Raw genomic sequence first — 26,544 nt, 5'->3', positions numbered from 1 at the left:
TCGACACAACACTTGACAGAACCAACACAACAGTGGAGGGCGCCATCTTGTGGGCACAGACTCGACACAATACTTGACAGAACCAACACAACAGTGGAAGGCGCCACCTTGTAGGCACAGACCCGGCACAACACTTGACAGACCTGACACAACAGTGGAAGGCGCCATCGTGTAGGCACAGACCACACACAATAGGGGAGAGACCCGACACAACAGTGGAAGGCGCCAACTAGTAGGCAAAGACCCGGCACAACACTTGACAGACCCGACACAACAGTGGAAGGCGCCATCTTGTAGGCACAGACTCGACACAACACTTGACCGTCCCAACACAACACTGGAAGGGGCCTTCTTGTAGCGACAAACCCGACACAACAGTGGAAGGCGACATCCGTAGGCACAGACCCGACACAACAGTGGAAAGCGCCATCTTGTAGGCACAGACCCGACACAACAGTAGGAAGGCGACATCTTGTAGGCACAGACCCGACACAACAGTGGAAGGCGCCATCTTGTAGGCACAGACCCGACACAACACTTGACAGAACCAACACAATAGTGGAAGGCGCCACCTTGTAGGCACAGACCCGGCACAACACTTGACCGACCTGACACAACAGTGGAAGGCGACATCTTGTAGGCATAGACCCGACACAACAGTGGAAGGCGACATCCGTAGGCACAGACCCGACACAACAGTGGAAAGCGCCATCTTGTAGGCATAGACCAGACACAACAGTAGAAAGGCGACATCTTGTAGGCACAGACCCGCCACAACAGTGGACAGACCTGACACAACAGTGGAAGGCGACATCTTGTAGGCATAGACCCGACACAACAGTAGAAAGGCGACATCCTGTAGGCACAGACCCGACACAACAGTAGAAAGGTGACATATTGTAGGCACAGACCCGACACAACAGTGGACAGACCCGACACAACAGTGGAAGGCGCCATCTTGTAGGCATAGACCCGACACAACAGTAGAAAGGCGACATCCTGTAGGCACAGACCCGACACAACAGTAGCAAGGCGACATCCTGTAGGCACAGACCCGACACAACAGTAGAAACGCGACATCTTGTAGGCACAGACCCGACACAACAGTAGAAAGGCGACATCTTGTAGGCATAGACCCGACACAACAGTAGAAAGGCGACATCCTGTAGGCACAGACCCGACACAACAGTAGAAAGGCGACATCCTGTAGGCATAGACCCGACACAACAGTAGAAAGGCGACATCCTGTAGGCACAGACCCGACACAACAGTAGAAAGGCGACATCTTGTAGGCACAGACCCGACACAACAGTAGAAAGGCGACATCTTGTAGGCATAGACCCGACACAACAGTAGAAAGGCGACATCTTGTAGGCACAGACCCGACACAACAGTAGAAAGGCGACATCCTGTAGGCACAGACCCGACACAACAGTAGAAAGGCGACATCTTGTAGGCACAGACCCGACACAACAGTGGAAGGCGAAATCCTGTAGGCACAGACCCGACACAACAGTAGAAAGGCGACATCCTGTAGGCATAGACCCGACACAACAGTAGAAAGGCGACATCTTGTAGGCATAGACCCGACACAACAGTAGAAAGGCGACATCCTGTAGGCATAGACCCGACACAACAGTAGAAAGGCGACATCTTGTAGGCACAGACCCGACACAACAGTGGAAGGCGACATCTTGTAGGCATAGACCCGACACAACAGTAGAAAGGCGACATCCTGTAGGCACAGACCCGACACAACAGTAGAAAGGCGACATCCTGTAGGCACAGACCTGACACAACAGTAGAAAGGCGACATCTTGTAGGCACAGACCCGACACAACAGTAGAAAGGCGACATCCTGTAGGCACAGACCCAACACAACAGTAGAAAGGCGACATCCTGTAGGCACAGACCTGACACAACAGTAGAAAGGCGACATCTTGTAGGCACAGACCCGACACAACAGTGGAAGGCGCAATATTGTAGGCATAGACCCGACACAACAGTCTATCATAAGATATAGGCACAGACCCGACACAACAGTAGAAAGGTGACATATTGTAGGCACAGACCCGACACAACAGTGGACAGACCCGACACAACAGTGGAAGGCGCCATCTTGTAGGCATAGACCCGACACAACAGTAGAAAGGCGACATCCTGTAGGCACAGACCCGACACAACAGTAGCAAGGCGACATCCTGTAGGCACAGACCCGACACAACAGTAGAAACGCGACATCTTGTAGGCACAGACCCGACACAACAGTAGAAAGGCGACATCTTGTAGGCATAGACCCGACACAACAGTAGAAAGGCGACATCCTGTAGGCACAGACCCGACACAACAGTAGAAAGGCGACATCCTGTAGGCATAGACCCGACACAACAGTAGAAAGGCGACATCCTGTAGGCACAGACCCGACACAACAGTAGAAAGGCGACATCTTGTAGGCACAGACCCGACACAACAGTAGAAAGGCGACATCTTGTAGGCATAGACCCGACACAACAGTAGAAAGGCGACATCTTGTAGGCACAGACCCGACACAACAGTAGAAAGGCGACATCCTGTAGGCACAGACCCGACACAACAGTAGAAAGGCGACATCTTGTAGGCACAGACCCGACACAACAGTGGAAGGCGAAATCCTGTAGGCACAGACCCGACACAACAGTAGAAAGGCGACATCCTGTAGGCATAGACCCGACACAACAGTAGAAAGGCGACATCTTGTAGGCATAGACCCGACACAACAGTAGAAAGGCGACATCCTGTAGGCATAGACCCGACACAACAGTAGAAAGGCGACATCTTGTAGGCACAGACCCGACACAACAGTGGAAAGGCGACATCTTGTAGGCACAGACCCGACACAACAGTAGAAAGGCGACATCCTGTAGGCACAGACCCGACACAACAGTAGAAAGGCGACATCCTGTAGGCACAGACCTGACACAACAGTAGAAAGGCGACATCTTGTAGGCACAGACCCGACACAACAGTAGAAAGGCGACATCCTGTAGGCACAGACCCAACACAACAGTAGAAAGGCGACATCCTGTAGGCACAGACCTGACACAACAGTAGAAAGGCGACATCTTGTAGGCACAGACCCGACACAACAGTGGAAGGCGCAATATTGTAGGCATAGACCCGACACAACAGTCTATCATAAGATATAGGCAATGTCCAGGTGTGCAGTTATATATATCTTACATTGGGCTATACAGTCAGATACAGAAAAGATAAGATTTATGTATTATTTTAGAAAACTTACTGGTTGAGAAGTGTATGCATAAGTGACCAGTAAGAGTGGAAAGAGTCAGGCTTGCACATAGAGAAGTATATACATGTTGTCCTGTTATAGTACCTGACAATTGTTTTCTTGATTTGTACGAAAACAGGCAAGACGCCTTTTGTACTACATCTGTAAAGTATATGTTTAACTAAGTACTGTCAGAAATGATAGAAAAATGTTTTTTTCTGGCTTCATTTAATAAATACGAACAAAGGAGCTTTGTAAATAGCATATATCAAAATAACGCAAATCTACCTGATCTAGCCTATCCTAAGAGACACAATGCTTAGCCTCAAAAGGTACTTTAATAGGTAAAATGACGATAAACTTTGAAACAATTCGTGTTGTCATGCATGTACGAAACGGCCTATTGCCTGCGGTAATTCCTTAACACCAGTCCCGAGGTGATATATAGAGGTTATCACGCGAGTGTGTTTGGGGATGGTAAATATCCTGCATTAGGAATAAACATTGTATTAAGCGAGCCTTAGCGAGCTAAATACATAGTGTTTATTCCTAATACAGGATATTTACCATCCCCAAATACACAAGCGTGATAACCTCTTTATCATATAATGTCATTCTTTAATTCTGTGCTTCAAAATCGCTTTCCCTCTCTCATAAACATTACCGAAACATTGCGAGTTTTACTGGAATGCGCGCATTAATATTCATTACGTCACTGGGTAAGTGATGTGTCAATCTGACAGTGACAGTGGCCAATATAGTTCCAACTGAAATCTGTTTCTCATACAGTGGCGAAGCAACATATACGCAAAACAACAATTGTTTTTTTCTTGCCTGTCGCGGCAATCCATCGGTCTGTCCGCTAGAGTAACTGCCCTTTGTCAAAGGGAAGCTACTCTAAACCTAGTCTACGAGACGTCACGGCCACGGTCAGACGTTGTTGACAGTCGGTCTGTCCTGTCATAACGTTAAGAAGTGTAGTCAGATGTACACACAGCGACAAAACGAAACAAGGTAACATTTCAAACATATTTCGGCCAAATCCAACTATTTTAATTTGTAGAAAAGGTTTCAAGCCGCAGAAGTCTACAAGCACAGATATGGCTACTGATCCCGCTTGGCTAGGCCTCGTGCCCTCACAAAATTGTTTCTCCAATGTTGCCAAAACTTATAAAATGCCTTCGCTGCGTCACAGTTAGACACTGATTTTCAGTATATTAGACTGTTCTTTTGATAATGATAGCAATGATCTCTGTAGTTAATCCAGATTCCCGATGGTTAGTTCTGACTCGATCGCCGAATGACGAGGGCGACGCCATGTTTGTTTATAAACACCGAAAGTAGTCCCTACTTGACCTTTGATATTTGCATCTCTATCCGCATATGACCCCAACGGATATCGTTTTTATCCATTGGCTTTATCCTGCCGAGAAACCTTACCATTATATGAGAAATTAATATATTGCTGTCATTGTACTTTATTGAGATATGCGTTCACAGGGGCGGCAGTTATGACATTGAATAGGTATATGCTGTGAAACAGGAAGAGTATTGGAAGTTGGAGTTGGAGAAGTATTTGTTGTTCTACGGATGATGGCTTAGCCAGTATCTGACTCAGCTGATGACGTATAAAGATATGTAATATCGCCCAAAGGTATGACAACTGGTGCAACAAGGCTGATATATACGCCGTAATTTTGGTGGAACTGACGTTCTATCTCAAGTACGTGATCTTCAGTCTTTTGCCATGCATCTGGTGTGGCTGATCAACCCTTTGACATGGGTCAGTTTGAACGTTGTCATGTCGTGCCTTGAACTCTTTAACGATAGTCAAGATAAGCCCAATATGGTTGAACTCTCAGTGTCTGACTGGCGTACAGAAGACAACGTGACCGTGTTGCGCCGCCAGGAAATCTGTCTTGTACCTAACTGGTTTCTTAGTCAGGTGATTTGTCTCCAGGTGTTGAACTGCCGCTTAAGATGGTCTGATGGTCATTGCAAGATGTCAGATATCCTTCTGCTCGTGACGCTTGTGCAGTTGACGCGTAATCACCCCTGTATCAAAGCTATCGAATGTCCTTTCACTGTCCTGGTTTGTTTTTGAGACGACCCCTACCTTCTTTGTTTGATTAAGCACACGTGACAGCTTGGGCAGCTCGGTAATACACCCTATCTAAATAAATAAATGGATTCCCTCCATCTTTCACAAGTGTAAAGAACCCGTATACGTTTCCTACTGCGGACTACGGACTTTGCACGGGGGAAGGCAGCATGCATTATGGGTGCAGTGTTGACAAAACAAATGCAGCGTCGTTTTGTTATTTTCTAACATGCACATCTTGAAGTTTCTCCAATTGACTTTTTGTGTATTTATGGTTCAGATGTTTTATGAGGACATTATTCTCTTTATTATTATAACGGAGTGCATATTTCTATTGTCCGTTTCAGAGTTTGCAAATTGGACTTTTAATCTGAACTTCCTGTTTTCGTTCAAATGTTTCTCCTGTAAACTTGTCGATAGGACTCCTTGTGACTGAAATACTTCAGTAGATCGGTGGTTACTCGATATTTCATAGTAACTGTCTGTGAAACATTCTATCTTGTATTTAGGAGAAAACCTTTTTTCTAGTATTTCCAACAGTATTTTAGAAAACTCATACCATTAACAGCATGGTTACATTACCTTTACAGCACTAAGGACACTAGCAGCAAAATCATAACAGTCCCAAAACATGTTTTCTATAGTTTTAAGTGAATGCTTACTTGGGTGAGTCAATATATCTTATCATGTAAAGACAATTTCGTGCAATATATTGTGCCAAATGCTATATTGTATCCAAATCAAATCTGAACTCAGTGTATATTTATATGGTATAAAATTGAAAATTCCCCCCTCGTTATCTGTAACATGTTTAAGGGGCATATCTTCAATTCTTTCTGATAAGGTAGTCTAGTAAAACTTGAGTTATTTTTGAGAATTTTGTAGTATTTACCCGTACCTCTTTTTTTAAAAACAAATAGTATGTAAGGAAATATAGGATTGGCAAGCTTTCCTTTATAATGTCTAAAGGGGCGGTCGGGTAGCCTTGTGGTTAAAGCGTTCGCCCGTCACGCTGAAGACCCGGGCTCGATTCCCGACATGGGTACAATGAGTGAAGCCCATTTGTGGTGTCTCCCGCCATGATATTGCTGGAATATTGTTAAAAGCGGCGTATCACCAAACTCACTCACTCACTCACTATAATGTCTAAAGTTAAGCATTTTAATAGCTTTCTTAATGCATTCATGTATCAGAAAATGTGTATCTAAGAAAATATGTGCATTAATTCTTGTAAAGTATAGGGTAAAAAACTTTTTCATTTATCAAATCGTTAACAGAGATTAGTATTTGTTCATACCAATGGTTACATGTAACCGATTTCTCTCCTATTTTTATATCATTATATATGATAGCTACGCATTAAATCACAAATAATTAAATTTTCGTTGTGTTCATGGAAATTCCTGCATTCTGATTAACTGAATTGGTCACGTGTTATTGCATTCATTTCCCAATGAATGTAAAAAATTAAGCCACGCCCACCGCGGCGCACTACTTTTATTACTGCGGAATGTCGGGGAATCCCAATATTACAGTCGAGGGAATTCCCTTTCTGCTCACGTGTATCGTCATGCACAGGACATTTAGCGACTTTCATGCATATTCATTGTCCAAACTACCCTTTGAAACCGAAGGCCGAGAATGAATGAAACAGCAAACGACCATGTTATTTGAAACAGCCGCCTTCTCTCGGACATATTTCTTCCAGTTCGTTACAGTATGACTGTTGCAGTTCTTTTCGCCTCTTGCCTTAATTTACGGGTCCAATGAACATTGTTTTAATCCCACTCTCCGTTGATTGGCTACTGACTGTGTAGGCGTGTCAAATTATGTGCATAAATTAAACGATCACCTGATTCATGTCACGCCACTGTATGTATTCCTACACCTGGAATGTTTATCAATGTCGTCATTTTTGTCTGTTTTGATATATGTTTTGAACTGTTTGGGCTTAAACTATTATAGATAAAACATGTTTTACGTTGTCGAATTTAATTATAAGCATTGACTGTATATTTTTTTCGGTTCATGGAGGTATGATTCGAAAAACCGATGTGCAAACTTTTGTAAGAATCCGCTACGCGGAAACATTCATATATTAGAATATTGGAACAATGGGATGGCGCCACTGGGTGTTTAAAATAAAAAGAACAGCCTACTTTTGATTATCAAATATTAACCAACTAATCCATCTAACGTTTTGGGCAGCGATAGTTTTTAATTGTTGATACCGTAATTCCCCCATGTTTGGGGATACAGGTCAGTATGTCTCGTCTTACTTTGTCCGGTTTACCATTCCAAATAAAAAGGCATAATGTTTGTAGATATTCAGTGGATTCAGTTGATGGGTGCGGCAATACCGAGAGGATGTGGTTTAATTTAATTAACAATAGGGATTTCACTACCGTATTTCTCCCACAGGCGTGAGTGTTCCAACCTGCCAGGCATTCGCTTCTTTTTTGTATCATATTTATTTTGTTGTCGCAGTTTCCCTTTGCACCATATATTGTAGGTCGATATCGAAAAGTATCCCTAACAGTTTAAATTCTGTTTGTACTTTTCACTCTTTACATAGTTTGTGTTTTGATCTTTTTGAGCCAATCTTAATTATTTTGGTCTTCTCCATATGAATTCTTAACCCAGAAAAACGCGCGAAAAACTTCAGAATATTAAACACAGCACCACACCATAAACCACAGCAGAGAGACATTTTCTGTACCCTCTAGTGTTAATGTGTATCATCAGCGAATTGTGACCAAAATTGAATCTTATCAAGATTTATACCCTAATGTTTTCATTTTTCAGATCAGTATACCCCAAAGTTCAACGCAAAACGTAAAAAATACGGTGATAAGGGATCTCCTTGAGGAAGGCCGCGTGTTATCTTAAAAGCCTTCCGTCAGTCGTGGTATGTTTTTGCTGTTCACTTGCTGTAAGAGTGTAATGGCAGCAAGTGATCTTGCACGTTCATGTCATGTTGGTGTGTTTCGGCGCCAGGATCTCACGTGGTTGTGTTTTTGCGATTTTGCCATCTTTTCACCAAATGTCTGCAGCACGTCATTCTTTCCATACAAATCAATCACAGTTCATACTACTTTTGCGTCTCATTTACTGGAGAGTATATACATATGTAAATGTTCTTACTGTACATATTATGAACCTGACAATCGTCTAACCACTTATTTACGGACATATACAGACCTCTTTATCAATATTCTCACAATGAATGCATATGGATTCGAATGTATGTCCATCCTATGTAACAATCAGTAAACCAGCTGTAACTGACCTTCACAGTTATATCTACGATCATAGTCGCTTGCAAATAATGGATTGCGGTTATATTGTTTACACTTGTATAGAACATTTAACATAGAATATCACAAATACATTAAAAGATGCAAAACATTAACAGAAATTGAAGAGCAAGTAACTGGTACATTACAATAGAAATATTAGCACAATGTGTTTCTATACTTAACTTTACCATATTATGAATTAAATGACTGACATCTATTTCGGCTGAACCACGTGGTCTCACGAGCAGGTATTGACCTGGTCACCCACTGCCAGTACATACAACCTACAGTATGTTAAACACACCAAATAGTACAAACAGCAGCTGCACATACAGAACCGTCCAACGTTATTCGGTGTCATCAGTTGTTCTGTTCACTACTACACACATGAAATGGTCAAAGTTCTGTTATGAACGATTAAAGTATCATTACAACAATTTTATTCATATTTTTTATTTGTTATAAAACAACTTTTCTAAAACAAACTTAACTGACCAGAACTATTGTTGCCCACAACTTCCCCTGCAAAGCAAAGATGTTCCCCCTCCTGATGTCACAGAGTTAGGCTTAGGGTTAGGGTTAGAGTTAGGGTTAGGGTTAGGGTTAGAGTTAGAGTGAGGGTTAGTGTTAGGGTTAGAGTTAAAGTTAGAGTTAGGGTTAGAGTTAGAGTTAGGGTTAGAGTTAGGGTTAGTGTTAGGGTTAGGGTTAGAGTTAGGGTTAGAGTTAGAGTTAGGGTTAGAGCTAGAGTTAGGGTTAGTGTTAGGGTTAGAGTTAGGGTTAGAGCTAGAGTTAGGGTTAGTGTTAGGGTTAGGGTTAGAGTTAGGGTTAGAGTTAGGGTTAGGGTTAGAGTTAGGGTTAGGGTTAGAGTTAGGGTTAGAGTTAGAGTTAGGGTTAGGGTAAGAGTTAGGGTTAGGGTTAGTGTTATGTATGTAGCATGAAAAGCATGTTCACTACTCAACTAATCAAAAGTGGCCTTACTTAGTTTACAGAAACTATAAGACAACCACATATGTTGACACAGTTAATGTTTAGAAAAGAAACCGTACGTTCACAATGATATGATGTGCTGTATGGTTAGGGGAGGTGTGTGTGTGGGTGTGTTGGGAGTGGGAAGGGGTACTCAGTAATTTTGGGAGTACTAAATTAAACCACGACAAAATCCACCACCAGATATCATCAAATAACATAATATTTTCAACTGAACTACATAAGACACACGTACTTGAGGGCAGGCGTGAGATGTGAACTACATCCTGGTACAGTTAGGGCCGTGCACTCATCCACGACATCCGCCATCACTGGCCCAGTTTCCCCTACTTGTGCGAGGAAGCGAGTCGCCCCCAATACGCGTCAGTCGGCATGGGTCTCAGAGCGGTACTGGACGTGGTCTTCTGTGGCTACTTCGGTTTCCACATCCCCACCACGGTGTTGTTCAACTCACAGGCGCTGTTCCCGCCCTGGGTCTACCCGCAGTGGGTGAGTACTGAGAGAGAGAGGGGGCACTGTGGAGGGGGTTGCATGGTCCTAGAGGACTGCAAGTGGCTTGGGGGAAGAGAGAGAGAGTGGGGGCACTGTGGAGGGGGTTGCATGGTCCTAGAGGACTGAAAGTGGCTTGGGGGAAGAGAGAGAGAGAGCGTGTGTGTGTGGTTTGTGAGAGATATAAGTAGTCCCTCCTGTTGGTGTATTCATACTCAGCGTCCATTGTGCACGACCTCATCACGCCAGGGTCGTTGCTGCCTACGTAGAGCAGGAGCCCAGTGATCGCATGGAGTTGCCAGCCCTGTCACCAGACCAAAACCCTACCAAACACAGGTGGAAAATGTCCGCTTAAATGTTTTGGTTCTACTTTTCGAAATATGCAAACTATTTAATACCATTGAAATGAAAAAAGGGCGGCGGGGTAGCCTGGGGGCTCGTCACATCGAAGACCCGGGATCGATTGCCCACTTGGGTACAGCGTGTGAAGCCCATATCTGGTGTCCCCTGTAGTGGTATGCACAAAGGGAGACAACAACAGTTGTCATGATGTAGCCCACACGAATAAACGTGTCTCAAACACACTCCTGCGTCCGTCCTGATATTGAAGGAATAACTAACATAACATGGTGTCAGAAGTGGGATAGTGTCAAAACAGGAACTAACGGACATCATACCAAAAAGGTACTCGAAAGTTCTATGTCAAAAACTTTATTTTGAACTCAAAACGAACTGTTTCAATATTTCAAGTGGCTTGCCAATCATCGTCCTTCAGCACACGCAAGTATTTTACAGTACATAATACTACGTGAACAATCGTCCTGGAGTTTGCCTTATGTGGATCGCCTCTCTCGCATGCAGTCATCGTCCTGGCGCAAGGCTTCCCTGGCTCACGTTTTGCACGCTTTCCTCGCTAGACTTCCAACATTGTTTTATACTTGTCTCGCTCGTCGTCTGGCGGTCTCTTTGAAGTGCTCTCTCACCAGGCATATTTTATAGACTGTTAACTTATGCTGTTTTGAGTTATAATGAATAATTTGAAACCACCTTGTGAACTTGAATTGACAGGAAATATTGCTGAAAACTTCAGAACATTTAAACAAGAATTTGAAATTTATTCAATTGCCAGCGGATTGGATAAGAAACCTGAGAAAATTCAAGCTAATACATTTCTACATGTTATTGGAAAAGAAGCCAGACAAGTGTATAATACTTTTGAATTTGAAAACGAGACAGATCACGAATCAGTCGGAGTTCTTCTGCAGAAATTCACGGATTATTGTAATCCAAGAAAGAACTTTACATATGAAAGATTTGTGTTTGGAAGTCGAAACCAGGCACCAGGAGAGAAATTTGATACGTTCTACACTGATATTAGAAACAAAAGTGCAACTTGTGAATTTGGTCAGTTACGTGATTCACTTGTTAAAGACCGGATTGTGCTAGGGATTTTAAGTGATGAAGTTCGATCTAGACTTCTTAGAGAACATGATCTAACGCTGGAGAAAGCCCTTGATATTTGTCGAACTGCTGAAATGAGTGAGCTACATGCTAAATCCCTACAAGAAGAAACTCCTGCTGCTGTTGGCTTTCTCAAGAAGAAGACTACAGGCTATTCTCAAGGTCACAAGTCAAAGGCCACAGGTAGAGTTAAGCCCTCTCGTCAACCTCCTAGTCATGCTCGCCAGGCTCCTAACTGGAATGATAGGCGACGAAACGACAACTGTTCGTATTGTGGCAAAGACGCACATGATAGAAGAGCCTGTCCAGCTAGGAATGCTATCTGCAATTCGTGCAAGAAGCGTGGACACTACTCATCAGTGTGCAGGTCTCATAGTTACGTCAGAACTGTAGATGATGACGTCACCTACTCAAGTGATGCATCAAGTCAAGAATCACTGTTCTTGGGTTCGGTTGATGGTACCAGTTCAAACCGAAGAGAAAACCACTTTGTCGATATACTCATGGACAAAACAAAGGTCACAGTCAAAGTGGACACAGGTGCTGACGTGAACGTTGTATCTGAACAACTATATAACAAGTACTTCCCCGACAAACCTCTTATACAAACCAAGAGGATCCTTCATGGAATTCAGAGCGAACTCTACGTTCTTGGTTACTTCAGTGTCAAGCTCGAGTGGAGAGATAACACCTTAGAGGACAAGGTGTATGTTCTCTGTGGAAAGGCACACTCACTTCTCAGCTGCAATGCAAGTGAACAGCTGGGTCTTGTGAAGTTTTGTAGGAGTATCACAACTGAAGAGGTGAAGTCTCAGTTCCCAGAACTCTTCCGAGGTCTAGGTGAAATGAAGGGCGAGTACAACATCAAACTACGTGAAGGTGCCATACCTTACGCAGTCACCACACCAAGGCGTGTTCCAATTCCAGTTCTCCCTAAGGTCAAGGAAAGTCTGCAGAAATTGAAAGAATTGGGTGTCATCACCAAAGTCGATGTGCCTACAGACTGGTGTGCTCCTATGGTAGTAGTGCCTAAGCCTCGAGGGGATGTCAGGATATGTGTGGACTTACGTCGTTTGAATCAGTCTGTGCAGCGGGAACGTCACATGCTTCCCACAGTTGATCACACTCTAGGTCAGTTAGCTGGTGCAAAGATCTTTTCGAAGATAGATGCTAACTCAGGATTTCATCAAGTGAAGCTGACTGAGAGATCCGCACTGTTGACAACCTTCATGACTCCTTTCGGGAGATATTGCTATAAGAGACTCCCATTCGGAATAACTTCCGCTCCAGAATACTACCAGAAGCAAGTGACGAAAACTCTTGATGGTTTGGATGGAACAGCTGGCATCATGGATGATGTGATAATATATGGTGCTTCTGGAGAGGAGCATGATAAACGTTTAAAGAACACTCTGACAGCTTTTCGTGAAGCTGGCATCACACTCAACCAGGATAAGTGTGAATTTGGAAAGTCACAGATCCAGTTCCTAGGACAAACTGTGAGTGCCAAGGGAATCGAAGTCAGTGAGGACAAAGTCTCAGCAATCAAAGACATGCCAGAACCTAAGAATGTAGGCGACGTCAGGCGCTTTCTTGGAATGGTCAATCAACTTGGAAAGTTTGTCGTCAATCTAGCTGATATGACAAAGCCACTCAGAGATCTTCTCAACAAGAAATCTGTCTGGACATGGGATAAGCCTCAACAAGAATCATTCTCTCGGATCAAGCAGGCCCTCAGTAGCAGTCCAGTGCTAGCACTCTTCAATCCGAACTTACCAACCAAGGTTACAGCTGATGCATCTTCGTTTGGTCTTGGTGCAGTCCTCACTCAGAAGACCACAAGTGGCTGGAGACCAGTCATATATGCATCAAGGTCCCTCTCTGAAACCGAATCACGCTATGCCCAGATAGAAAAAGAAGCGTTGGCGCTGACTTGGGCGTGTGAACGATTTCAGGACTTTCTTGTTGGTATAGACTTTCTTCTCGAAACAGATCACAAACCTCTCGTCCCTCTGCTAGGTCTGAAGGATCTTGATCAACTCCCTCCAAGGATCCAAAGATTCAGGATGAGACTAATGAGGTTCTCCTATACCGTCGAACATGTGCCTGGTCGTGATCTCTATACAGCTGATGCTCTATCTCGAGCTCCAGTAGCATCTCAATCTAGTTCAGACAAGACTCTTGAAGCAGATGGACAAGTGTATGTTGAACACATTCTCCACTCTTTTCCAGCTTCAGATCGGAGACTGGAAGAAATCAGACTTCATCAGAAAGAGGATGACATCTGCAGGGAGATCACTCGATATTGTCTGGAAGGATGGCCTGAAAAACACATGATCAAAGGCATTGCTAAACACTATTGGCCTTATCAAGCTGAACTTACCATTCAAGATAATCTCTTGCTCTGTGGTGAAAGGCTTGTGATTCCTGAATCACTAAGGCCAACTATCCTGGAAAAGCTTCATGATGGACATCAAGGCATCACAAAGACTCGTGAACGTGCAAAGCAATGTGTTTGGTGGCCAAATTTAAGCAAACAGATCGCTGAATTTGTGTCAAAGTGTCATGTGTGCTGTAAGAAAATGGACAACCACCCTGAACCATTGATAACTTCTGAAACTCCTGAAAGACCTTGGCAAAAAGTTGCCTCTGATCTCTTTGAGTTTAAAAAGAACCAGTATGTTCTTGTGGTGGACTATTACTCCCGTTTCATAGAAATTGTCCGACTGTCAAGTACAACTTCAAAAGAAGTAATCAACTCGCTTAAAAGTATCTTTGCAAGACATGGTGTGCCAGAGACTCTAGTTTCTGACAACGGTCCTCAGTACAGTGCTTCAGAGTTTGACAACTTCAGTCGAGACTATGGTTTCTCTCATGTTACCAGCAGTCCTGGACATGCATCTGGGAATGGAGAAGCTGAACGCGCTGTGCGCACTATAAAGACTCTGTTACATTCAGCAAAAGATCCGTACTCAGCTCTTCTCAGCTACCGATCAACCCCACTCAGTTGTGGTTATAGTCCAGCTGAACTGCTGATGTCAAGGAAACTGCGCACAAAACTGCCAATCATGAAAAAGAAACTTGAAGTTCATCCACCTGTGAAAAAAAAGTTTGTAAACTTTGAGAAACATCAACAGCAAAAGCAGGAATATAACTTCAATCGTCGCCATGCTGTGCGCTCACTTCCTGTTTTGAAAAGGGGAGATAATGCATGGGTACCAGACAGGAAAGAAACAGGTATTGTGCTCAAACAGCTAAGTCCTCGGTCTTACCTCGTAAAGACTGACGATGGAACCTATAGGCGGAATAGACGTGACATTAACTTGTTACCAAATGTTCCTGAAAAGCAAGTTCCGAATGTGCCTGAAAAAGAACACTCACCTGAACCAAATCCTCATCCATGTCTGAAACAAACAAATGACTCCTCAGTTTACATAACACGATCTGGCAGAGTCTCAAGAAAGCCAGATAGATACTAAGACTTTCTCTCATTTAAAGTTTGACAAGTGAGTCAGTATTCATTGTGTATGGGCGAGAGATTTATTATTCTGTAACCCTGAGGTCTTGGGTATGCTAAAGCTGTGTTCACAATGTTGTGTGAGTGAATCTTGATTTGTTTTGTTTATATGCATTATAATGTTTCATTGTCAAGGCACAGTTGAAAGTATTGTTAAGTTGCTTTCTCCTGGAAGGGGAGATGTAGTGGTATGCACAAAGGGAGACAACAACAGTTGTCATGATATAGCCCACACGAATAAACGTGTCTCAAACACACTCCTGCGTCCGTCCTGATTTTGAAGGAATAACTAACATAACATCCCCCGTCATGATATTGCTAGAACATTGCTAAAAGCAGCCTAAAAGCATACTCACTCAATCACTCACTAAATTGAAATGAGGGTATTTTTGATCTCATATATGTTGTTTATCAATCTTTCCTGCTTTCCAGTTGAAAAGTATGTGGGTTTCCTACCTCGAAGATTTCCGTGATCCCTTCTTGGCGGACCCGAGTTCTTTCCCTTGGTTCATGGCCACGTGTGCGGTTGAGTTCTCCCTAGAATTACCCTTTTTCTTCATTGCAGCATATGCGTATTTCTATGGTAAGCCTCGATGTTAATCTCATGATGTAATTGTGTCGTAATTCCTCCCCATCACAAGTCAGTTATCGATTGTGCAACTATTGATTTATGATAAATTATGTATTGATTAGACCGCCTCCGTGGTCTAGTGGTAGAGCGTCCGCTCGATCCCCGGCCGCGTCATACCAGATATTAAAAGATGGTCCTTGTTTTTACCCTGTATAGCGTTCGGCATTAAGGGGCTAAAACAAGGACAGGTCGGGTTGGAGTCGGTATACTGTGTCTGAGTGGGGTATTCATGTTAAACTACAGCATGGTATCTCAGTGAGCTAGCACTATAAATCGGCATCAGTCTGGACTAGAAGAAGCAGCCACACACACGTACATGCACGTCGCTATATAAGTGCAATAACTTGGACGCGACGTTAATCCCCATTTCACCTCACTTCTCAATGTATTGAGTATTCTTCAGATGGCATCCCCAAAAATGTAACCTTTATCCAAACGAGCACGCGTCACGCTTGCAATTGGGTTACCAGAATGTGAAAAATAGATGTGATATGACTATATCCGTTCCATTTACGAAGAAATTTATAAATTAGACTTCCAAATCTTTTTACAAATTGGGTGAGACAATGTGGTTTATAGGTTGATGGTATCTTTTCGCATTAATAATTGAGTAATTATTTCATAATATATAATGAATAATATTTAACTCATAAGTATGATAATTATGACAGAGAAACAGACCGCCACATAAAGGTTTATATTATAGCTCATCCGCATTCATTAACTCACTTACACACTCACACAGGCGCGCGGCGTTGCCCCTGGATACGGCTACCGTCGTTGATGTACAGCGTCCACACTGCAACGTCTGTCCTCGCCATCATCTTCACCACGTGGCTGCACGACTTTACCTTGTACAAGGTGGCGGGGCCACGTGACGTCACGGAGAGGATGCGGCTGATCTGCGTGTACGGCTTCTTCTTCGTGGTGTGCGTCCTCAACATTCTCGACACGTGCTTCAGCTCAGCGTACAACAGAGACAAGGAGAAGACCAACTGAGGCAGTGGCTGTAAACACCTGCATCAGTTGGAGGTAGTCATCGAGTGGTCAGTTCAAGCGCTGTTTCCTGTGGTTCTGTTGGAGGTAGTCATCGAGTGGTCAGTTTCAAGTTTCAAGGGAAAGAAGATAATGGCTTCTCTGTGCTGTTGATGTAAGGAACTGTGAACCAGTCTGATGGAATGGGCGTGGTCATATCTCTACGACTATTACAAATGTCACGGAGTGTTTGCTTGATGTATAGTGAGATATATCACAGTGTCAGCTTGATGTCTAGTGAGGTATGTCACAGTGTCAGCTTGATGTACAGTGAGATATATCACAGTGTTAGCTTGATGTATAGTGAGATATGTCACAGTGTCAGCTTGATGTACAGTGAGATATATCACAGTGTTTGCTTGATGTATAGTGAGATATGTCACAGTGTCAGCTCGATGTATAGTGAGATATATCACAGTGTTAGTGAGGTATGTCACAGTGTCAGCTCGATGTATAGTGAGATATATCACAGTGTTATCTTGATGTATAGTGAGATATATCACAGTGTCAGCTTGATGTATAGTGAGATATGTCACAAAGTCAGCTTGATGTCAAGTGAGATATATTACAGTGTCATCTTGATGAATATTGAGACATATCACAGTGTCAGCTTGATGTCAAGTGAGATATGTCACAAAGTCAGTTTGATGTATAGTGAGATATATCACAGTGTTAGCTTGATGTATAGAGAGATATATCACAGTGCCAGTTTGTTGTATAGTGAGATATATCACAGTGTCAGCTTGTTGTATAGTGAGATATATCACAGTTTTAGCTTAATGTATAGCGAGCTATCTCACAGTGTCTGCTTGATGTAAAGTGAGATATATCACAGTGTCAGCTTGATGTATAGTGAGATATATCACGGAGAGTCAGCTCGACGTTTAGTGAAATATATCACGTCGTGTTTGCATCACATTTGCAACACACCAACCGCATTGAACTACATATCTGCATATTTTACCTGAATAAAACTCAGTTCCCTATTACTCATTGCTATGTATATGTCCACACTGCAGTCTAACGTCCTTGGACAAAGTGTGTCCTTGTAGTGACGTATTCCATCAGGATGACTGACCTTCCATCACAGGAACAAGGATGTTGTGTGTCAGTCATCTGAAGGGCGAGAATTGGGCACCGCCTTCAGGAGGAAACATCTGCAGGCCACACACAGAGAGAAACACAGACATACATACAGATAGACACTCCAATCAAGACAACATTACCTTCAGTCTAAGCTGTTATGACAACCTTCAGACTAAAGCTGTTATGACAACCTTCCGACTTAAGCTGTTATGACAACCTTCATACTAAAGCTGGCATTACAACCTTCAGACAAAAGCTGCGATTACAACCTTCAGATTACGTCGGTTATTGTAACCTTCAAACAAAAGCTGTCATTTTAATCTTCAGACAAAAGCTGTCGTTACAACCTTCAGATTAATGATGTTATGACCACCTTCAGACACAAGCTGTCATTATAAACTTCAGACTACATCTGTCATTACAACCTTCAGACAAAAGCTGTTACTGCAACCTTGAGACTAAAGTTGTCATTACAACCTTCAGACTAAAGCTGTCATTATGATCTTCAGACGTAAGGTGTCATTACAACCTTCAGACTAAAGCTGTCATGACAACCGTCGGACTACATCTGTCATAACAACCTTCAGACTAAAGCTGTCATAATAACCTGTAGACTAAAGCTGTCATAACAACCTTCAGACTACATCTGTCATTACAACCTTCAGCCTTAAGGTGTCATTACAACTTTCAGACTAAAGCTGTCATTCCTACGTTTGTTTGTTGACATGATCATGCTTGGTTGAAATTACTTCAATCACGTGCGCACGTTGATTAAAACCTTGACAGAAATTGAAAAATATCTGTTGACAAAGAGTTGGCGGTCCACATGTTTTGTAAATCCTGCCGTCGACCGAACTCTGCACGACAGTTGACGAACCGGATTTCGATTTCGTTACACGATTTTGATTAGACTATGCATAGACTCGTTAGTCCAGGTAAAATATAACTCCATAATACCAGCCTAGTTCGGCAAGGGTGGAAACTGGACTTTAAAAGTCAGTTAACTCCCTTGCCTCGAGAAGATGCGTCAGTGTCGCTGCAGAAAACGTGGATGTCCTTGACGTGTTCAGTTCATGACCCTACACGTCTCAAGGTCGGCTCCACTGCTTGCTCGTGTTGAAACAAACAATTAAATGAGGCCACGCCTTGATGTTATTGTGCGTGACTCTGTGAATGATTACTACAGCCATTTGTCATATAGATGGGATATTACTGCATGCGTCGTTAAACAACACAGACTTGTACTCTTGTTATGGTTGGCTTACACATATTTTATTCACAAAAAGTGAATGGGATTGGGTACAAGTTCTCCAACTTGGGACACCTTCTCCCAGACATGTACACAATTGATTTACAACTTGTACTAAACATGAACAGAGTGAGTGAGTGAGTATGGTTTTACGCCGCTTTTAACAATATCCCACCACTATCACGGAAACATGAACAGAAGGAAAGAAAAGAATAGGAAAGATAAGTAAACAGTGAGAACAATATAGTTGAAGTAATCTCTTTGTATTATGTATATAACTCAGTACATAATCGATATATTATGTTATCTTGTTCTGGTCAATCCCCATTTCCCTTGAATGTCAGTTGGTGTATTTTCGGCTATACTGATTATGTTTCTAAGTAAAGTGTCCCTTCTTCACTTAACAAGTCACGTTCAAAGAAAAATCGATATGCATTTTCACACTGACTTCGTGACCAACTCATGTTATTCCGGGACAAGCCGAATAGCGACTCGTGCCCCTCTCATGGCCATATTTATTATATAATTTCGGATGCAATTTAACGCACATCGGGACTTACAGTATTATTAATACTTAAGTATTATTGAACACATATAACTGTATCTTGGGTATATTTTTAGATGCAAGACACATGTAAAATCAAAAATTATTCCTGAGGGATTCCTTGATCGATCAGAACTACTTGAAGAACTACGCGCATTTTGATTGGTTAATATTTTCGCACATAACATTCATCGACAGGGGGACGAGCCTTCTGGCAGGTGACGGAAAGGGGCGAGGGGTGACGAATGTCGTGTCCCTCTCGAAGGTTTCCATATTGGCGTATGAACACGAGAACTAATTCAAACAAGAACGATAAGAGTAAAATAATCTTTAATTTTATACGCGTTTTATAGTAAAAATAATTTCAGCATTACAGCAGCGCTTGCTTAGAACTGTTGTTAAAGTATTGAACCTCTCTGATACAAATACAAGTATAATCTTTTGTACTGAAGTATATTTGCCAAGCCATTTAACCTATTCATTCTCAGCTGTTCATCTTTTGTTTCAATTTCTTAATTTTTTTTTAAAATATTAAGATTAATAATAATGTATTATGAAGAAAACTGACAAGATTAAGGTGGTGATCGGATTTAAGTAAATTCAACAATGAATTTCGCAGACACATTCAGTTAAGCGTTGTAATTTAACATTGTTTTTTCAATGCTTTAAACAACATTTTTATAACTCATTTTTTTTCTGACTGAATCTGTCCTTTCACGGACAGCATTAACAAAGAGTAAACATATTTTACATGAATTAATTACAATAAGATAATAAAGGAACGCCATACCCACCATGTCTAAGACATGTATAGAAGTACATGTATTTCTAGACACACACCAGCAACATAGTGAGACCATGTTTATTTTCCAACTCAGTGTGGAATTCCAAATTAAGTGATGCTTGTCGTAACTTGGTTGACATAGACCTGAGTTGACATAGACCTGAGTTGACATAGACCTGAGCTGACATAGACCTGAGTGGATATAGACCTGAGCTGACATAGACCTGAGCTGACATAGACCTGACATAGACCTGAGCTGATATAGACCTGAGCTGACATAGACCTGAGCTGACATAGACCTGAGTTGTGTACTTCTGACACGGGCCATGCTTACGAGGAATATGAATGACCTGAGTCATCTCTCTGGTTACATGTTCACTTAACTAATCTAATATTTCAGTAAAACGTATTTTTTTTAATCGAAAGTATGAAATGTCTTTATATTTGTGTTGTCTTTATTGAAATATGAGCTCTCTTGATCTGTCACAAACAAATTTGTAAATATTGACCGCAATATGTCCGCAACACAATATGGGTTTGGGTGGGTGAGTTATTGGGACATATTTTATATGTAACAGGTAATTAGATAATTTGTTTTGAAATAGGTGATCAGTTTATCACTTTGTTTTAATCGTTTATGTCTTGGAATGCCATCACATTGGATATTTACACTGAATATAGTTTTGGAAAGCCACGGCAAGTCATGGCTCACATGAACGCTTGGGGAACCGCCAATCTACATGTTTCCACATTTAAAAAAAAAAGCGTTTAAAAAAATTAAATTAAAAAGAAATTTAATTAATTTAAATACTGGGAATTATATTGATCGAAGTACCCATATCAGGACGCGCTTGTGTGCCGTTTCGACGAGGGGGGAGGGCCTTGTTGTAGGTTCCGGAAACATGCGAGTGGTGACAAATGAAATATAACGGGACACAGGAGTTACCTCCCTTACGCCGAGACGGTCAACCCGCTCACCGCTTTGTTTAGCTTGCGACACTGACGACAAGGCTCACACCACCATGGCGCGGGTGTTAGACTTCGTCTTCTTTCTATATTTCGCCTCACACATCCCAATCACAATACTCATAGATTCACAAGCTATTTTCCCGTCGTCGTTTTTCCCAGATCAGGTACTGTGCTGAATGTATATGCGTGACATGTTCTCCCAAAACCATAGTTAGCGTCTCGGGTCAAAGGTGAAAGGTTGGCCATGACTCGATACTGGGAACAGGCCATCAACCGTGAGTAAACCCTCACCTTGTATGTCCTTATTTGGAGGGGCCCGGTACATCCGGGTGAATGGCCATCTTGTTGGTTGTTGTAGTGTTCACCACACTCGATACATTAGTAAGTAGTTGGATTCAAAGGAGTCGGCCTACAACACGATACTGACAATGGCAGTTGGTGTGCTCTTCGCTTGAAAGTGTAAAGCGAAAACCCTCTAAGTCATGTAGGTTGAGTTGAATGGAGTCCATGAACTGTAATTGCGTATCTGGTGGGGTGGGGTGGGGAGTTTGTTGGGCTAAATTAGAGATAATATCGGTGGTGGTTAAAGGGAGATAATCCAGGGAGTTGATTTTACTGCGCTTCAATATATCCACGTGTTATGGGTTTTCAGACGCTTAAGAAATTTTCGTAGATTTCTCTCCAATCAGATGAACAACTGTAAAACACCCCTTTCACTTAAAAAGACAACTTTCTCTTCAAGAAATGCCATCATCTGATTAATTAGAATGTCTGTGTGCGGCTACACCCCGTTATAGCGCGAGTAGTCGCCATAAACATGACCGTCCGAAAACGTATGATGTCTGAAAAGCTATGATCCGAGGATATATTTGCTACACGTGTGTCGTGATGAGTACCCCACTCTGTCGGCTACCTCCTAATCTGAGTGCTGAATTGCATTTGAACCGGAATGTATCATATCATATGTCTCCATTATATGAATCTCCGAACCGTGTCTCCAGGTGGTGGCGCTGAAGGAATGGTATTGTCGGGAGTTCCGGGACCCCATGATGATGGAACCTCCACAATGGTTTCTCTCCTTCATCTACTGCGAGATCATCTTCCAGTTCCCGTTCTTCTTCGTCGCGGCCTACGCCTACTTCAAAGGTAGGAGGAACCGCTTCATGTTAATGGCCAACTGTCTGTGTCACGTCGTTTCTGCAAGCCAATGTGTTTGTTTGAGTGTTGTTTAACGCCGCACTCAACAATACTCCAGCTATGTGACGGCGGTCCGTAAATAAGCCAGTGATTGGCATCATGAGGATCGATCCACGTAGTTGGCATACGCCAGAAACCTATGATTGTTGGTTCGAATCCCGGTTCGCCCCGATTACGTTTCTAGGTTTGTCAGCACCATACCCGTGCTCATGGGTTTCACCGAAGTGATAAACGTTTGACGCCGCATATAACTGGAATACTGTTAAAAGCGGCGTTAAAACCCAACTCATTCACTCACTCTTACCCTTAGCATAGTCGCCTTTTACGGAAAGCTGAAGACCGGATCTTCACGGGTCGCAAGCCAATGTGTGTGTGAATCTTGTTAGTGGAGTATGTTTGGAATGGAGAAGTCCTACCTTTCAGCAAGCACCTGCTGTACATAGCGGAGTTCAAGAGTGAATGTTGTACAAGGCAGTTTACAGCTTTAGACCCGTGAAGATTCCGGGGTAGAATAGGTCTTCAGCAACCCATGCTTGCCGTAAAAGGTGACTATGCTTGTCGTAAAAGGCGACAAACTGGATCAGGTGGTTAGGCTCGCTGACTTGGTTGATGCATGTCATCGATCTCAATTGCGTGGATCGATGCTAATGATATCAATCACTGGATTGTCTGGTCCAGACTCGATTATTTACAGACCGCCATCATATAGCTGGAATATTGTTGAGTGCGGCGTTAAACAAGAAACCAACCAACCTAGCCTGTTTGCAGCTACACAATGGCGGCCGGTGATGTGATAAACTACAGTTTGTCTCATGAAGATACAAACCAGTGGTCGACAGCATGATCAGCGGCCCTGGTCCTGTTTTTTTGGTTTGTCAATTAGACTTTTTGCTTCCATTACAACGACCATGTACAATCGGTACAGTAAGAATGTAAGGGGGAAATTGGTTAATACATTTGTGACCCACACTAGTCAGCCTCGTTACCGAGAATGTTACGAAAGTGTCACGCGCTTGGAAGGAGCTTGGTCGACCAGGTGACAAGAGTTGTCTGCCTTGATTATCCTGGCGTCTTACTAACATGTAGCTTGATCAGCGTCAGTGGGGGTTTCGTCACGTATCTGATCTGTACAAGACTCACTCACTCACCAGACCCGTGACGATCCGGGTTAGAATTGGCCTTCAGCAATCCACGCTTGCCGTATGAGTGAGTGACACGTGAGTGAGTTAAAATTTACCATCGCATCGGCATTATTTCAGGCATATAGCAACAAGTTGTGTAAGAGGCGACTAACGAGATCGAATGGACTTGATACATGTCATCCCAATTGCGTAGATCGATGTTCATGATGTCAGTCACTGGACTGTCTGGTCCATAATCGATTATGTACAGACTGCCGTCATATAAATAAACAAACAACAAATAAACAACAAATAAACAAACAAAGAAAGACTCACCCACTCACCATCATGTTACCGCACCACAGACATATTGTGGCTACAGGATCTTCATTTTCAGGCCAGATGTCCACATTTGGTTACTCCCAAGTTTCGTCCTGGCACTAGTCTGGCACTAGTCTGGCTCTGGTCTGGCACTAGTCTGGCTCTGGTCTGGCTCTGGTCTGGCACTAGTCTGGCTCTGGTCTGGCACTAGTCTGGCTCTGGTCTGGCACTGGTCTGGCTCTGGTCTGGCACTAGTCTGGCTCTGGTCTGGCACAAGGCTTGCTCTAATCTGACACAGAGTCTGGCTCTGGTCTGGCACATAGTCAGGTTCTAATCTGGCTCTAATCTGGTCAGACATTGATTGAAAACTACTCTGGCTCTATAATAATTCTGGCAATAGGTCCTTAGTTTCGACTGCTCTGGGTGCAGTTGCACAAAACAATCTTAGCGCCAATCCTTACTCCCCTACCTTAACATAGAATTACGACAGTAGTAGCGGAAACGTTGTTTTGAACAACGGCGCCCTGGTTTTGATGTTAATTGTTTTGTTAATTTGTATTAAAATCAATATCTATGTTTATCTTTACAGGAGCTGCTAAATGCAAGTGGCTACGTCTTCCCGCCGCCGTCTACGGAGCCCACGTCGCCACCACCGTCATCGCTATTGTGTATCACGTGTTCACCTACGACTTCTCCACTTCAAAGCATCCGGGTCCTCGAGATCTAAGGGAGAGAAGCACGTTGTTCGCCATCTACTCGCCATACCTCTTTGTTCCCGTGTTGTTGGTGCTGGACGCCGCGTTCAGCGCCGCCTATCGGCCGGGTCCGTCTGGCCATAACGCCTCTAACAAGAAAAGAAGATGATCCTTTTAGATTCACACGTTTCTTATATCAGGGATTAAGAATTTGCGGCGTTATGCTTTAATAGTCTAGATAAATTAAATATTAATTTATATTTTTCTTATATCAAGGCAGAGACCATATGGTCTCTTATCAGGGATCTATTTAAAACCGACCTGACCACAAGGCCACTTTATGCCTTGATGATGTAGATAAGTTGAAATACTAAATGTTTTGTAGACCACCAAGACCAAAGTTATGATTTAACAAAATAATGATGATTTTGTTATATATTGTTCAACTTCCAACACAATTCTCAGAAAGAAGTATATGAATTGAAAATCCAATCCAAAGTGTGGCCGAACTTGCACCAGGGAGATAGTTTTGTAATTATTGTTTGTATGTGCGCAGTGTTATCATTATCAGCATCACCAGTGTCATCGTCATCGCTTTCTTCATCAACGTTTTCATTACTTCATCGTTACTAACAATACGCAAGCCCCCAGCTTGGCAGCTGCTTGCATGGCAACATGGCGGATATATAGACCGGCAACTACAACATGGCGGACATATAGACCGGCAACTACAACATGGCGGATATATAGACCGGCAACTACAACATGGCGGATATATAGACTGGCAACTACAACATGGCGGTTATATAGACTGGCAACTACAACATGGCGGATATATAGACCGGCAACTACAACATGGCGGACATATAGACTGGCAACTACAACATGCCTGTTGAGGCTGTTCAAGAATTGAGGGGGTCAGGTATTGGTGTTAAAGGTTCAAGATTATTATTGCACTTATATAGCGACGTGCAACCAAGTGTGTGTGTGTGGCGCGGGGGGGGGGGGGGGGGCACTAATGCTCTACCGCCAGTCCACGGACTCGGTCCGTTTGTAGGTGAGCACCCACCATCACTGCTGCTGTCATGTTCGGTTGCCAATGATTTGCGGGTATCGAATCTATATTCGAAACTTCAAAAACATAAACACACTCTGTATAACTGATTCCAAATGTATGTAGAAGGTGAACGTGTGTCGAACTCGGTTTCCTGAAATGTCATGAATGTTAAAAACAATCAATTACATAGATATCATCACAGCACATCATCCAACAAAATAAACAGCACACTCTGAACGTCTCGATAATAAATTCTTTGACAAACCGATTGATTTTTGTCCAATACTTGTAGCAGTGAAGTAGCTATTGTTTGCGCGTCAAGGCAAAGAACCAGTCCACGTTCCTCCCCATGGCAACCATGTGTGACGGGGTCCTCCCGCTGTCGTATGGCTTGAATGTGTGATCTGCCATCTGCGGGGAAATATCCATGGTCTCGCAGCGAAATAAATGATAAAATATTTCTACTTTGTGGCTTATATAAGAGCGATAAGTTATGTTTTCATATATATGACTCCCTCACAGTCTAATGTGAAGCGATGTGCCCCTGGTAAAACAAGACCCCCGTACGTGTTAAAGTGCAAACTCGTCAGTACAGTTGGAGAATTGCAAAGTGTACATAAGCCTTGATCTTTATGGAATTATTCCATCGGCTCGTCTCAACGGGTAGGTTGTGATTTGGTGTTCCAAATATTAAAAGCGGAATAGCTATAGATTTGGGTAATAGAGGATAGTT

General features: G+C 42.9%; 2 protein-coding genes across 2 annotated transcripts; both read left to right on the top strand.

The window, feature by feature from the left end:
• Window positions 1-9,976: 9,976 nt before the first annotated feature.
• Window positions 9,977-17,757, top strand: LOC139455172 (sigma intracellular receptor 2-like). Its single transcript, XM_071236725.1, has 3 exons — window positions 9,977-10,144; window positions 15,555-15,705; window positions 16,499-17,757. The coding sequence occupies exons 1-3, from the start codon at window positions 10,028-10,030 to the stop codon at window positions 16,750-16,752; spliced, it is 522 nt and encodes a 173-aa protein (XP_071092826.1). The 5' UTR covers window positions 9,977-10,027; the 3' UTR covers window positions 16,753-17,757.
• A 3,659-nt stretch (window positions 17,758-21,416) lies between these two features.
• Window positions 21,417-25,747, top strand: LOC139455171 (sigma intracellular receptor 2-like). The gene is made up of 3 exons (XM_071236724.1): window positions 21,417-21,584; window positions 22,422-22,566; window positions 24,649-25,747. The coding sequence occupies exons 1-3, from the start codon at window positions 21,474-21,476 to the stop codon at window positions 24,921-24,923; spliced, it is 531 nt and encodes a 176-aa protein (XP_071092825.1). The 5' UTR covers window positions 21,417-21,473; the 3' UTR covers window positions 24,924-25,747.
• The last annotated feature ends 797 nt before the right edge of the window (window positions 25,748-26,544 follow it).

This window comes from Haliotis cracherodii, unplaced genomic scaffold, assembly GCF_022045235.1.
Source record: "Haliotis cracherodii isolate W230 unplaced genomic scaffold, xgHalCrac1.p SCAF_11, whole genome shotgun sequence".
Taxonomy (NCBI): domain Eukaryota; kingdom Metazoa; phylum Mollusca; class Gastropoda; order Lepetellida; family Haliotidae; genus Haliotis; species Haliotis cracherodii.
Note: the sequence above shows the minus strand (reverse complement) of the source record. Positions and strands in the feature narration are given on the sequence as shown.

Bases quoted from the DNA above. Each gene is read 5' to 3' on its own strand.
- LOC139455172 (XM_071236725.1), top strand. From the start codon at position 10,028: ATGGGTCTCAGAGCGGTACTGGACGTGGTCTTCTGTGGCTACTTCGGT. The intron at 10,145-15,554 runs GTGAGTACTGAG...CCTGCTTTCCAG, and splicing joins CCTGGGTCTACCCGCAGTGG to TTGAAAAGTATGTGGGTTTC. The intron at 15,706-16,498 runs GTAAGCCTCGAT...ACACTCACACAG, and splicing joins AGCATATGCGTATTTCTATG to GCGCGCGGCGTTGCCCCTGG.
- LOC139455171 (XM_071236724.1), top strand. From the start codon at position 21,474: ATGGCGCGGGTGTTAGACTTCGTCTTCTTTCTATATTTCGCCTCACAC. The intron at 21,585-22,421 runs GTACTGTGCTGA...CCGTGTCTCCAG, and splicing joins CGTCGTTTTTCCCAGATCAG to GTGGTGGCGCTGAAGGAATG. The intron at 22,567-24,648 runs GTAGGAGGAACC...TTATCTTTACAG, and splicing joins GGCCTACGCCTACTTCAAAG to GAGCTGCTAAATGCAAGTGG.